Raw genomic sequence first — 15,030 nt, forward strand, 5'->3', positions numbered from 1 at the left:
GTGGAACTGCAGTGAGGTCTCCCTTCAGTCTCCTCAAGTGCCCTCAGTGCCCTCACACGGCTTCAAATCAAGGCCCTTCCCCATCTTCATTGCCCTCCTTTGGACACTCTCTAATGGCTTCATAATTTTCTGTGTCCCCCCAAACTGCCCCAGTTTTGCAGGTGAGGCCACCCCAGGGCAGAGCAGAGCAGGACAATCACGCTCACAAAGTGCTGGTCACCTCCACACCCCTCGTGGGGGAGAAGCTGGGGGCACCCAGAGGGTGTGTCTGGGTCTGGAGACAGGACAGGGACGTGAGTGGAGGTGAAGATGGTCAGGAAGGTCACAGGGGTTGAAGGCTCTGAGCTGCTGATAGGATTTGACACTCGTGGGTTTGCTGTACCAGGTGGGGAAGCTGGAAAAGTGGGATCAAGGCTCAACTCAGAGCAGGGATCAGAGACTGGGGTCCTGCCTGGGATCAAACAATCCTCATTGTCTGCCAGCACTGAAGAGGACTTTCAGGGATTGACTTCCACCTGTTGGAGCCAGTCAGGCTTTGATGAACAAACAGCTCTACACAGATTTTATCCTGCTAAAGACACCAACAACGGGGCAACGAACAACTGAGGCTGGACAAGTGACTCTTCCCAACACCTTTCTGACTCCTGTTGCAAAGGACACAACTTCTGGTGACCAGTGACAGGACTCAGGGAACAGCTGCAGCTGCGGAGGGTCAGGTTGGATCTCAGCCAAAGGTTCTTCCCCCAGAGGGTGGTTGGGCACTGCCCAGGCTCCCCAGGACAGTGGGCACAGCCCCAAGGCTGCCAGAGCTCAGGGAGGGTTTGGCTGATACTCTCAGGGACAGGGTAGGATTGTTGAGGTGTCTGTGCAGGGCCAGGAGTTGGAGTGGATGATCCTTGTGGGTCCTTTCCAACTCAGGGTATTCCATGATTCTCTGTGATTCTGTTCCAGCCATTCACAACCTGCTTGCTGCAATCATTTCCTGAGTGTTTGCTGTCCCTGTGCTGGATCCCTTCAGCCACAAGGCACTGCCAACCTCCTCTTTGAGGACCAAAACACTTTTGGTGCAAATATATATTTACAGGATGATTTCAGAGCTTTCAGCAAGAGCTGACAGCATTCTGTCAACCAGACGTACAATCAACGGTCCACTCAGAAAACAAACAAAATCATAAATGATGCATCAGAAAGAAAAATAAATCCCTTTGATTCTGGTGGTATTTTCCATGTCTTCCTCTCCCCGGACGCCCTCCCTGCTGGTTTTAGCTTTGGATGCTGAAGCAGGGATTGAATTTAGGAAGCAGAGAAGAGCCTCAGGTGGCTGGTGGAGCTCTCCTTGTGCCAGGCTGGCCGTGTGCAGGCTTGGCTGGGTGACAGCTGAAGCAGAGGTTATGATAACACTCTGCACATGGCTATTTTTATCATCATTGATATAGTGCTGCAATTCCACATGCAAAGCTCTGCCACAAGACGCACATGCCAGGGAAACGAGGCCCCTGCTCCAGCAAGAACCGGCCACATCCCACGGCTACACCCCTGCTCCTGAGGAGGGGAACGGCCCAGGGATTTTGAGGAAAAGATCTTGGCATTCCTGCCCACGGCGGGGGGGTTGGAATGAGATGATCTTTAAGGTCCCTTCCAACCTCAGCCTTTCTGTGATTCTCTGATCGGAGTGACGTTGGAGGGAAGGAGCTTGGCAGAAGCTTCAGGAGGATGGAGAAGCAGCCAGACAGGAATTGCAGGGAGTGGAGTAACCAAGATACAAGGCAGAGCCAGGGGATATGGCCATCTGCTGTATTTCGTGGCTAAACTACTCTTATTTGTGGGAGAAGAGCTGGGAGCCTCCCTAGGAGAGATCCTGGAGCAGGAATACCTGCAGGATGGCATCCAATGTCATTCAGCTGGATCTCAAACTCCAGTGTTGGATTTGGCTCTGCTAATGGAGCAAAGATGACTGATGGCCAGGGAACTGTCCCTCTGTCGAGTTATGAACATGGGAATGAACTGAGGGGTTTGCTTGCTTTGGAGGGTTAGTGGTCCTGGGGAAGGGATCAAGGTGGATGACCACAGTGCAGCAATGCCCCATGCCTTGTCCTCCCTGTGCCAGCCTTCCTGAGTTGACCCCAGGACTCAGTAACACACTGGCACTTCCAGTGCTGTGATCAGTCTCAAAGATGAAGGACAAAACCAGCAAAAAAGTTTGAATCACAGAATGGTTTGGGTTGGGAGGGGCCTTAAAGCTCATTTCATTCCAACACCCTGCCATGGGCAGGGAACACCTTCCACTGGACCAGGTTGCTCAAATCCTGGCCCTAAGTTTTGAAACCTTTTAGATTCTGAAGTGGAAGTTGAGTCTTTGCAGCTGCTCCTCCCTCCTGTTCACAACCTCCCCCAGCAGCTGCACTGACCAAACAGCCATTCCTCCCCCATTCCCTGCATCCTGGGGCACCCATGTGGCAGCCTGGGACCACTTTAACATGATGGTCACGTCTGGATGGACACAGGAGAGCTGGAGCCCCCAGCTGTGCTCCCTGGGGCACCTGCACAGCCCTCACTCTTGAGTCACAAGCTGCACTGGAAGCCCTTGGGCTGCCTCTTTATCCCACCATCCTCCTGCATCACTACACCCACAGGTGGGACCAGGACATTTTCCAGGTGTGTAGAGACTGACAGAATGTCCATAACTCTTGTGCCAACTGCTGCCACCAGCTCCAGAGCAGCAGCCAACCAAACTCAGGCTGGGCAACCCAGAGAGGGATGGGCACTGCTGCCTGGCTGCCCACACAGCTGGGGGGAACAGCCCTGGGGTGGCAAATCCATCATGGAATCACATCTCTTTGCTTGGTTTTGCTGCCACAGCCTCTGTGAATCAAACCCTGCTGGGCAGGAGCAAGAGATTGTTGCCTTCCCTCTTGAGCTGAGCCGCAGGGAGAATGGAAAAGGATCCTGTCCCCACCCCCACCACGTCAACCCCAGCATGGAGCAGGCAACCAGGTGGCAACCCCTGAATACAATCCAGGCAAAGCCAAAAAGGGGGTCTTCATGTTTGTACAATGCTTGTGGAAAATAGTCCAACATTCAGTACAGAGACAATCAAAAGAAAAGCCAGTGTTTGCCTTACTGGTGCAGCTTTATCAGAGACATACAGATTTTAAGGCTTAAAATGACCCTCGTTCCTACCTGACTTCCTTATTACCAGAGAATTGGATCAGTGAGCTCAGCTTTTGGCACAGAAACTGCTGCTTCACTGAGGCACCCAATCCAAAGACCTCTGAGATCTCCCAGGGGCCCAAACTGTTCATGAGTTATGACCCACCACTAGTTCACTGGTCTGCTTTTGCCTCATTGCTCAGCCCTGATTCTTCTTGTGCCTCATCCAGTGAAGTGTTACAGGATTATTTTTGAAGACAGAGTCACAGAGGATGTTTTCTGTGCCTGTGTCTTCCCACAGGACAGAGAACACAGAGAAACACAAATCCCTCCACAGGCCATTGAGCAAAACTGGAGGGGCACAAGGCTGCTGGGAAGTAAAGCCCAAGGGATGGTGGGATAAGGGGGAATTTCACACCTTTTACAAAGCCAGGCAGTCCAAAAGATGGAAGGATGGGTGTTGGGGATGGCTGGCACAGCGTCTCTCCCAAAGGACCCCTTCTGCCAAGGACCCTGTTCTGTCCTTGTCCTTTTCTCTACTTTCCAACAGCTCTTTCCCACCCTGCTGCCTCCTCTCACCCTCCTCTTTGCTGCACCACAGGTTTCACTTCCCAGGTTGGTGCCATTGAGGGCATTTTGGGACTCACCTTGTTAGCCAGGGACAGGCAGGGGTTGGGATCCCGGTCTGGCTGTTCCAGCTTGACGATGGTGATGAATCCTGACTCGGTGTGTTCATCCTCACTGGTGTTGCACAGGGACAGCGGGTGGGACTGCAGGACAAAAGCAAAGGAGACTCAGATCTCGGGGCTCAAGCCCACCCTGTAAACCCTCTGGACCCACCCAGAGGTGTAGGACCCCCCTGCACTGGGCATCACCACCCTGCTACATCCCATGGCCCTGCCTGACCCACCGAGGCTCTGAATGCCACAAAAACCAGGTCACTGGCCAAGTTTTGGTTCACAAGGAAAATGTCCCAGAGAAAGGTGGAGTTCCTATCCCAAACTGCACTCAGAGTTGCAGAATGGGTCAGGTTGGAAGGGACCACAGTGGGTCACTGGTCCCACCTCCCTCCTCCAGCAGGGTCATCCCAGAGCACAGGGCACAGGATTGTGTCCAGAGGGGTCTGGAATATCCCCAGGGAGAAGACTCCAGCCTGTTCAGTGCTGCCTTTGGTAGCACCAAGTCTTGGGCATCAAAACAAGAACAGGTCTTACAAAGCCATAAAAGCAAGTTAAAATCATCAAATCCTAAAATCACAGCCTGGGTGGGGCTGGAAGGGACCTTAAAGACCAGCTAGTTCAAATGTCTGGTGCAAATGTCTGTGGCTGTGGGTTTGTATCCAACTCCTAATCATCTCTGTAACTGCTTAAAATAAAAGTGAAAGTGAAGGATTTCAGTGAAAATGAAAATATTTTAAAGTAAAAGTTCGTATCCTTTTGTCAAAACTAGTCTAGTGGAAGGTGTCCCTGGCATGAGGTGGAACTGGATGATCTTTAAGGTCCCTTCCAACCCAAACCATTCTGGGATTCTGTGACTTCAGACTCAAGGACACCAGAGAGAGTGCAATTGTACCAAGCCCAAGCATCATAAACTCTGGAAATCATGCTCACAGGACAAGAGGAGACTCAAAAAAAAAAATCTATGGATGACGTGGAAAAACAAATATTAAGTGATTCCTCAATGCAGAGGACTCGTGCCCCATGGGTGGCCCTGGCTGCAGAGTCAGGATCCCTCTCTCCCTCCTGGTCCCAGGGTTTGCAGATGGGCTCAGGCACTGCAGGAGGGAAGGGTTTTGCAGGAAGAGCATCCCCCCCTCCATGGTGGGTTGGGGACCTCTGCAGCACCCACTGCCACAGCCAAGGGGCCACCTCTCCTGACAGAAGCTTATCTGATCTAGGAGACAAGGGACAGCCAAAATCCAGTCACTGGAGAGAGGGGGTATGTTCATAACCAAAATTAAAGAGGTCTCATGCACGCTGTCTAAATCCCACTGCTGTCCTGATCCCATCCTGATCCCAATCCTGATCCCACTCCTGATGGGCAGAAGGACCTAGATGGGCATTCTGCTGGACCCCACAGTGCTGCTGCAGCTGGGGCTTCCCTGGTGGAAGTCACAGCACTGCTCTCCCAGGACGATCCCTGCCTGGCTCTGCACAGGCTCCTGAGATCCCAGTGGTAGGTCAGGATTAGCTGGCAGGGTTTGGACTCAGTCTTGGCTGATCCAGCCCTGCAGCTCTGGCCCCGGCCCTGCTTCTGAGACACTGTGAATGAGGCCTGTGACCCCCTGGCTTTGTCACTCCATCTGTCACCACATCCTTCCTGTCACCCCCTCAGCAGGGTGCAGAGCTCCTCCCCACCCCTATGTTCTTGCTACCACCTTTTAGTTTTCTTGATTCCTTACCCTATGGCATCTCTATTTTCTACCTTTACTGTCCACCGCTCCTAAAATACTGATTTTCCCTTTTCTAACTTCTCCTTGCCACCTTTCCCACTTTTATTCCCACCAGACCCACTGCCTTCACACCAGCCTGTCCCAGGATCACTCACAGGTTCCACTGAGCAGCAGAAACACAAGGAGAGGTCTTGGGGAACCAGGTACGGAGAGGTGCCAGATCTCCCCTTGGGATCTTCAGGTATAAAACAGCAGAAAAAGAAAGATGACCCTGAGAGGTCACCTCGCCCTCTTTGCTGCCCGAAGGCAGGATCAGCCAGACCTAAAACATTCCTGAGAGACACTTGCTCAACCTGTTTTCAAGACCTCCAGAAAGGGAGACTCCTCACCCACTCCAGGGCTTCCTTCTCCTCCACACTGCAAAGTATGTTCCAACACCTCACTGGAGACAGTTTTGCTCCAGTCTGAGCCTATTAATTCTCACAGAATCAATCATGCCCATAGAAAAGAGATTATTTGTGCTTTCTTTCCCCCAAAGAACCCTTTAAATGTTTCTGTTCACCAAGGAGACCTCAGGGACAAAGGGCTGAAAAAGGACATGGAGAAAGTCCTCAGTTTTCTCTGCAAGGGAACTCAGAGCATTTCCCACCCTTCCTTCATGGGGGATGAGTCAAAATTTGATTTGATCTGAAGTGGCAGGAAAAATGTTATAACCAACCCAAAAGGTTGGCGTGGAAAAGAGAGGAAGAGAACGGGACAAGGGAGTGTTTACCAAAGGGCTCAAGAAAAATCCTGGACTAAACTGGGATAACTCATCACTACATGGACCACAATCCCAGAAAAAATGCAGGTAGCAAATACCAAACTGAATTTGCAGAAGTTGAGGGCGATGCAGGGGATGGGAGACTGATAATCCTGACTTCCCAGCCAAAAAAAAAGAGAGCCAGGTAAAAAACTCAGGATAATGAAGAGAAGGGAAGAACTAACAGGGCTTTGGAAGAGAAGGGTGATGGTTCACAGAGCCACAGGGACACCCCAGTCATCAGATCCTCTTCCCTTGGTCTTCCCCAGATCTCAGCCTGACAGGAGGGGGGAGCCAGAGGGGTTGGGCTCTGCTCCCAGGGAACAAGGGACAGGACAAGGGGAAATGGCCTCAAGCTGTGCCAGGGGAGGGTCAGGTTGGACATCAGGAGGAATTTCTGCATGGAAAGGGTGGTCAGGCACTGGAAGGGGCTGCCCAGGGAGGTGGTGGAGTCCCCATCCCTGGAGGTGTCCAAGGCAGGACTGGAGGTGGCACTCAGTGCTCTGGGCTGGGGGACAGGGTGGGGATGGGGCACAGGGTGGACTCCATGGTCTTGGAGGGCTTTTCCAACCTCAGTGATTCTGTGATTCACGCTGTGTGAATGCCTTTATTCCTGGAAAAGAGAGGCTCTTCCCAGTTTATCTTAACTCTCCATCTCTGTGAGCTGAACAAAGCCCCACGATCAATCCTCTCTACCCCCAGACACAGCAGCAGGAATGACAGGGCACTACCACAGGTACGGGAGATGCTGCCAGGGGGCCAGAGCTGAAAAGTGCTCTGGGACACTGCTGGAGGGACATGGGAGGATGAGGAGGGACAAGGCAGGGAGATGAAGTGGATGTTAACCGTGAAAAAGATGGAAATGGCTGTTTGGAAAAGGAAGAGAATGGCAGAATGTTTCAAGGGGCCCGAGGACAAATTGCCACTTCCATGACTCCTGGGCATGAAGCTTGGGGATCAGGATATGGGGCTTTTTAATGTACCTACATGAAGTTTCAAGAGCTGTTATAAGAGCAAACACACCTTACCCACATGTGAGTCACAGACAAACACGTTCACTGATAACAAATGCATTATTCTTAGAGAGACTCAGGTCCTATCTCAACGTGCAAACAGCTCAGACAACCATCCGAGTCCCCTGAAGGAGTGGCCAGAGGCGGGAGAGGAGACAAAGGACCTACAGGGTGCCAGTGCAATACTCCTGTGCCCGTGCCCTTACATGTGCTCATGAGCTTCACCACCTTTGGCCTGACTCAAGGGTCAGCAGTGCCCGAGGGTTTGATACAACAAATCAGTCCCTAATCAATCAGTGACTGTGTTTCTGCCTCCTTTTCATTACTAAGCTGGTGAGCAACAAAGAGAAGTGCTGAACCCAAGAGAGATGTGCAGGTTTAGATGGTTTAGGTGAAGTCTGGATCTTTTCTGTCGCTCTCTGCAACAGAAAGGGGGAGCTGGGGGGGGGGTTGGGCTCTGCTCTCAGGGAACAAAGGACAGGATGAGGGGAAATGGCCTCAAGCTGTGCCAGGGGAGGGTCAGGTTGGACATCAGGAGGAATTTCTTCACTGAAAGGGCTGTCAGGCATTGGAAGGGGCTGCCCAAGGAGGTGGTGGAGTCCCCATCCCTGGAGGTGTCCAAGGAAGGACTGGAGGTGGCACTCAGAGCTCTGGGCTGGGGGACAAGGTGGGGATGGGGCACAGGGTGGACTTGATGGTCTTGGAAGGCTTTTCCAGCCTGAATGATTCTGTGATTCTATTTGCACAAGCATGGCCATGGGATTGGAGAAACTCTGATACCCACCCCACTTCAGCTCTGCTGAAGTTTGCTCTCTTGTGGGCAGAGAGGTCCCACACAAGAGCAGTGGTGCCACTCCTGCTGGCCCAGGCACCACGAGGGTTGTACGGGCACACAGGAAAATCTTTGGCCAAGTTCCATCACGACGTCTGGTTAAACCGTCTCTGTCTGGTCCACACATCCATTTTGGAGTATCAAAGGCACGGGAGGTTCTCTGGTCAGCCCTGACTCACACCACTAAATGAAAGTAAAGGCAAGCTGGCCCAAGTCACGGGAGAACAGCTCACACTCCTCTGCCTCTGAGCACACTGCAGGCAGTCTGGACTCGAAATCCATGGAGAGCATCCAAGCCATGCTGACCTGTTCACCTCACACACCTCAGAGGACTCAGCCTGTCCCCACTCTGGGAGATGCTGCCACTGAGTGGCACTGACCCTCTTACACGTGGCCCTCTGCTCTGTGCTGACAGCGGTTTGGAGGTTAAAGCTGCTCCACAGGACTCACACAAAGTCTTGTTCCTCAGCAACCCTCAGAGCACTGGTAAAGTCCAAGCTGTACAGACAGCCCAGCAAGCCCAACGCATCCCTCCAACCACTCCAAGCACAAAGCTCTACTGTCCCCTGGCACCAGCTCAGGGGTGGTACAGACATAGGAGGACTTCCACAACTCATCTGTCAAGCAGGAGACAGCTCTGATCCTGAAAGCAGCTCTGCAGTGACAGGCCAGACACAAAGACTCACCCAAACCCAGATCATTGGGGTATTTTTCCTCAATCACAACGGGTTTCAAAGTTAAAGCCTCGAAAGTAGATGCCAGAAAGAGCATTCCTGCTCATCTAGAAAGGAGAAGGAAGATCTAGAAGAGCAAAGACTGACAAGGGAATTCTTCTGAGGACAAATTAGGCCACAACATCTTCTGAAGCATCACACATCTCCAGGAGGGCTGAACTGCTCCTGGAAGGAGAGCAGAGGGCTCTGCAGAGGTTCATGTGGGCTAAGGAATTCTCCAGAAGGTGAAGCTCAGCAGCAGTGTTACCTCCATGAGTGCCTGGAGATTGCAGGGCCCTGACATGGACCTAAACTCCCATTGTGGCCTTTTCTGGAGAAACCAGCAATGGTCCAGGGAAGCTTTACCTGGTCATGAGTGAAATACTTGTTAGGATTGCACATGGAGCTGTGCTCACCAGGAAAAAGCTGCAGGAGGGAGATGGGCTTGGAGAAGGGAGCCCGGGGCAAAGCCACAGGCAGGAGGTGGGCTTGGAATGGAGGAGGGAGCCCAGGGCAGAGCCAAAGGCAGGAGATGGGCTCAGGATGGAGGAGGGAGCCCAGGGCAAAGCCAAAGGCAGGAGATGGGCTCGGGATGGAGGAGGGAGCCCAGGGCAAAGCCAAAGGCAGGAGATGGGCTCGGGATGGAGGAGGGAGCCCGGGGCAAAGCCACAGGCAGGCGATGGGCTCGGGATGGAGGAGGGAGCTCTGCCGAACCTCCCCGGCTGGCTCGGCGCCCCGGGGGAGCGATGGCTGCTCCCCTTCCCCCCGCACACCCCCGGGCTGCACCGCCCGAGCCAGGTGCAGAACAAAAGGAAGGCAACGCTGTCGTTGCTGCTGCAGCGCCCAAGGTTTGAAGGTCAGCGCTCGCTGCAGGCCCAGCAGGGCCCGCGGACCCGCAGCCGCGGCCGCTCCGCAGGGGCCGGGGATCGGCGGCTCCGGCTGCTGCGCGGGCACATGAAAGGCTTTCCCCTCCTGTAATAACTGACGGCCTCTTCAGTGCCGTTTGAACTGTTTACAGACCGAGTTAACGATTACAGGCAATGTGTACCTTGGCTGCTGCCCAAAATTCTTACCCGCCCGTCAGATATTATCAAAGAGCCCTTCACTGCTGGCCTGGAGTCCTTCCAAAGCGCAGCGCCGCCGAAATGCCGGCGCAGAGGAGGGGCCTTGGGCGCTCCGTCGTGAAACACAAGCTAGAAAGTCACAGACCTGCCCCGGCGAGGTGTCCCGGGGTCCGGGTGCCAAGTCACGTAGAGACGCGGCGGCACCCGAGCGGTCCCTGAAGCCCCTCGTGGGTGCATCCAGGTGGGCTCTTCCCTGTGGGACATCAGCCGGGCTTTGCCGAGCTGCCTTCCAGGCTTTACTCGAGGACACCGCACAACCCACAAGCTCTGGCTGTCCGGGTTTCCCTCCCTGCACGAGGTCGCTGCCGTCCGTGCCTCGCTCTTCGCACGCGGTGGTTGTGTTAATGCTGGTGGTTGCACAGCCTTTAAAACTACTCCTGCCAAAAGCATTTTCAATACCCTCGTGCCTCAAGAGTGCGGACAAGAACAAACCAGGTGGTGGGAGATTAGATAAAATCACTTCCATTGTTATTTGTAGCTGGAAAAATGCAGGTGTAGCTATAAGGCCTGGCTAGATTTGGGTTGGGAAACAAGCCCCAGCTCTCTGGGGCAAATTGCACCAGGTCTGGAAATCCTGCTGAAACGAAGGGATGAAATCAAGAACTGGCAAGCTGCTCTAATTACAGCTGAGTAACACAGAGCCACATTCAAGCAGCACTGAGGCTACACAGCAAACTGCTTCCGAGCAGGAAATGCCGCAGCCGCACAGGAGGGTCCGTCCTACCCATGGTCCTGCACCCACAGCAACCTGGGCAGGCTCAGCCAGAGCAGAGGGCGAGCTCTGTGCCGTGCTCTGCCCCTGGAAGGCTCCGTCAGAGGCAACTCCCTAAGTACAACTAGAAAAAAAAAAATTAACATCTCCATTTCAGACAGAAATGTATCTCACGGCCCATCAGTCCCCCTCACCACTGAATTTTAGGCTGTAAAATGCTATTTAATACTGTTCACTAGACCATCTGCAGACAGTGCTAAGGTGGTATCACCAAAACATTGTTAAAAACCTCTGCTTCAGCCCATTCCAGCTATGCCAGCAGCAGGAACTGATGCATCCCATGCCTACCAGGAGCCTGCAGACTGCTGGGGTGCCATCATCCCAAAGCTCCTGGTACAAAAAGCCACATGACAAAAGTACAAAAATTTACATTACAATTTTGATCCTGTGTTCCCAAAACGAGCCATTTTGTCCTGCACAAAAAAAATCTCAAAAGCATCTCTTCCACGGGCTCTCAAGAGATGGAGTTTCCACGGGATGCTTTCCAGAGAAGGGCTGATGCCTTCACATGGTGCCAGTTCTTGAAATATGCTGGATGTCAGCAGGTCCTGGGCACCAGGGCAAAAGACTGAACAGCTAAAGGAATAAACTACTTGCTTTTCAATCCCACACTGTACCGGCCTCCCGTTGTTTTATGGCTCAGATGTCGTTTCCTTTAATAGGGGTGAGAGAGTGGCTGGTGGAGGACACGAGTGTCCCACTTGCTGGATGTTGTAGCATTGCCAGGAGACAGAAATGTAGATGCAAATATATTTGCTGTGATTTGACTCAATAAAACTTGCTGGTACAGTGCAGTACACTGCAGAAATTGGTTCCTCCTACGCTTACTTGCTAAGACATGAGTTCAGGCCCTCTGGGATCTGCAATTCCCTGGCTGCTATCGATGACATCACTGACATCTAAGGAGCTGCAGGAATGCTGAGAATGCGGCTCCGGGCTCCTGGGGATGCTGAGCTCCTCGGCTGCTGCAGGAGACACCAAGGATGGGGTGCCTGGGTCCTGCCTCACTTCCAGCCTCCCCCTTCCAATGGGCACGTGCTCCTCTTGAGGCCACACAACACGTGGGCACACGTGGTTGCACCAGTTTGAACAGCGAAGGTGGAATTGTTTGAAAATTTCTTTCACTGGTGTCTTCACATGCTGAGCAGGAACAAGAATTTCAGCACTGGCACATGGGGTCAACCCAAAATTGATGTGACCCTGTGACCTGGGCAGGCACTGATGCCCAGGAAGTTCCTCCTGGAATGAGGAAGAACTTCTTCCCTGTGCAGTGACCCAGCTCTGAACAGGCTGCCCAGGGAGGGGCTGGAGTCTCCTCCCTGGGGAGATTCCAGACCCCTCTGGACACAATCCTGTGCCATGTGCTCTGGGCTGGCTCTGTCTTAGCAGGGTGGTGGGACCAGATGCCCCACTGTGGTCCCTTCCAATCCAAACCATTCTGGGATTCTTCTGACCCTCACAAGCCAGCTGTGACCACTCAAAGAGTGGTCCTCCACTTGGTCTTCCATCTGGATACCTTCCCAGCATTGCTGTAATTCCTGATCTGGAGGATGCACCCAGAGCAGGGTGATGAACAGCCTGAAGGATTTCAGAGACATACCTTGTTCCCTTTTTGCACATTCATACTTCTTCCAGGACATTCCCTGCAAGTGACCTCCACAAAGGATTTAAAACAAATCAATAACTACTTTTTTTTGACTGAAGATAATTTCACAGGAGACTTCCAAGAGTGAACTCTATTTCAGATGCCCCTTTAATCATTACCATCCTTGCTGCATCCTAGGGAGTCCAAGCACTGAAGACCACAGAATCCCAGAATGTTTTGGGTTGGAAGGGACCTTAAAACTCATCTTGTTCCAGCCCCTTGCCATGGGCAGGGGCACCTTCCACAGGACCAGGCTGCTCCAAGGTATCACAGATGTTCAAAGAGCTGGGCTGGCACGCTGGAAGGAGCTTTAAGCAGGTAAGCATAAAACTCTTCCCTTGGTTTCAGCCTGTTGGGAGCCTCTGAAGACTCCAGCGTTCATCACCAAGGCATGTCTCCATGTGGAAGCTTTTAGGAACAAGGATGACACAGCTCTTGGCCCAGGACTAAAGAGGCTGAGGCCAAAAAGGCGGAGAAATTTCCATTTTCAGGCACCTCTGCTGCCTGTCCAGAGCAGGACAGAGCTGTGAACACACAGGATCAAGGACAAAGAGGGCAGGAAGTGAAATAACCTCCCTGCTCAACAGAATGTGATTCAGCAGAAGTTGCTCTACCCACTGTCTTGATTCAAGGCCACCAATAACTTGACCAAACTTTCCTTTGAAATGATACAGACTGACTGAGCTCTACCAGGTTTTTCACTCCAAGGAACAGGAAGGGAGCTGCTCACAGCCCATTTGAGGCAGTGAAAGTAGGTGAGCTGGGACATCACCTCCACTGGAGGATCCAGCCCTCTTCAACCCTTGTCTCCTTGAGAGGGGACAGACATCCAAGAGAAGGATGAGTGCTGGCATAATGAGGACACTTGGAGCCACAGTAGCTAAGACTAAAAGACATTCAGAAAGGAGAAAGTCCTGCTTACAGGAGGGAAGTCTCCCTCTCTCATCCCTGGTTGCTGCAGATGAGGAGACATGATGGACAGAGCCACAGCCCAGCATCCGCCAATTCTGGTTCTGTTCTGCTTTTTTTAACAGTGACACTGACCCCTGCCAGAGAAGGACCACTGGAAAAGAGAGTCCAGCACTGCCTAGAGCTTCTGAAGTGGCTGCTCCGTGACCAAACCACACCACGATGTGTAAAATCAGCCATGAACACCTCGAGTTGACTCATGCAGGCTCTGGTTTAGGCTCCACTGCCTTTTCTCCTGGTCCTGAAGGGTGGAGGTGGTTGTTGCTATCACAGGTTCTCCCCCTGTATCTCCTGTGTTCCTGCTCACTGAGGCAGGATGGCTGATGGAGGCTTTATTTATTACCCAGCCATGCTGGAAGCAAAGGGAACAACTTTTTGATGTTGTACCTCATCCCTCTGTGCTCCACACTTCTGCTCTGATGGCCTGAGAAAACAGCAGGTGCCCATCTTCCAAGGAAGGAGAGAGCTTGTTCTCCCACTTCCCATTTCCAGAGCCATGCCTGGTCCACACAATGTGGATTTGCAGCTCTCTTTTGCAGAAACCAAACTCTTGGTGAGCTGTGCCTTGCTGGCATCAGTGTTACCATGGGGAACCTGCTGAGGTGTCTGCTCATGACTTTCTGCAAGCCCTGCACGGTCCAATCCTTCATTGCAGCTCAGATGATTTCTCCCTTGGTCCAATCCAGTTGATTTTCCCACCAATATTCCCCAAAGTTACACTGAACAATGTGCATTTATGCTGCCCAGTGCCCCAAACCCCTGGTTCCCTCACACAACCACCACCCCCATCACTGGGGAAGGACAAAAAGCCATTGTGGCCAAAACCTCAGAGCCTGCAGAGCACGGCCTCGGTGGTTCCTGTGGTATTCGGAATCAGTGCAGCACTTGGGAGCACAGGGATAAATCATTAACAAGTCATTATTGTTCGCAGGTATTTTTGGCAGGAAACTACTGAGGTCAACTTGGACAAACCTGGTGTGTTCAGCTGGAGAAGAGGAGACTGAGGGGAGACCTCACTGCAGTTCCACCTTCCTGGGCAGGGGCAGAGGAGGGGCAGGGACTGAGCTCTGCTCTGGGGGGACCAGGGACAGCAGCCAGGGAATGGCTGGAGCTGTGTCAGGGCAGGCTCAGGTTGGATCTCAGCCAAAGGTTCTTCCCCCAGAGGCTGGTTGGGCACTGCCCAGGCTCCCCAGGGCAGTGGGCACAGCCCCAAGGCTGCCAGAGCTCAGGGAGGGTTTGGCTGATCCTCTGGGGCACAGGGGGTGACTCTTGGGGCTGGGCCTGTGCAGGGCTGAGGGTTGGACTCCGTGATCCTTGGGGGTCCCTTCCAGCTCAGCACATCCTGGGATCCTGTGAAACTGCTGTGGGATAGCGGGGGTGGCATTTTCCTGGAGGAGCATTCAAATCCTCCTCTACCCCTAAAAAATAGGCTGGCAGTGACCTTCCTTGCTGAATGCAATTGAGATGAAGAGTGGCACAGCCCCTCCTTCCCGCCCCTCCCGGCCGGAGCTCTCCCCTCCTCCCCGGTCCAGTCCCGTGTCCGTGGAGCCGCTCTCGGGCACAGCCCAGATGACAGCGCTGCTCATCACAGCCCCCCTCGCAGCGTGGGCAGCCTGAC

The 15,030-nt window shown here is 53.0% G+C and overlaps 1 protein-coding gene across 1 annotated transcript in view; it reads right to left on the reverse strand.

The window, feature by feature from the left end:
• Positions 1-15,030, reverse strand: part of RNF43 (ring finger protein 43) — a 58,230-nt gene that overhangs the window by 13,843 nt on the left and 29,357 nt on the right. The window contains exon 2 of the mRNA XM_017824033.1: positions 3,798-3,920. Coding sequence (XP_017679522.1) covers positions 3,798-3,920 — 123 coding nt within the window. The remainder of the gene's footprint in view (positions 1-3,797; positions 3,921-15,030) is intronic.

The sequence above is a fragment of the Lepidothrix coronata genome, unplaced genomic scaffold, assembly GCF_001604755.1.
Source record: "Lepidothrix coronata isolate B3197 unplaced genomic scaffold, Lepidothrix_coronata-1.0 Scaffold108, whole genome shotgun sequence".
Lineage (NCBI taxonomy): Eukaryota > Metazoa > Chordata > Aves > Passeriformes > Pipridae > Lepidothrix > Lepidothrix coronata.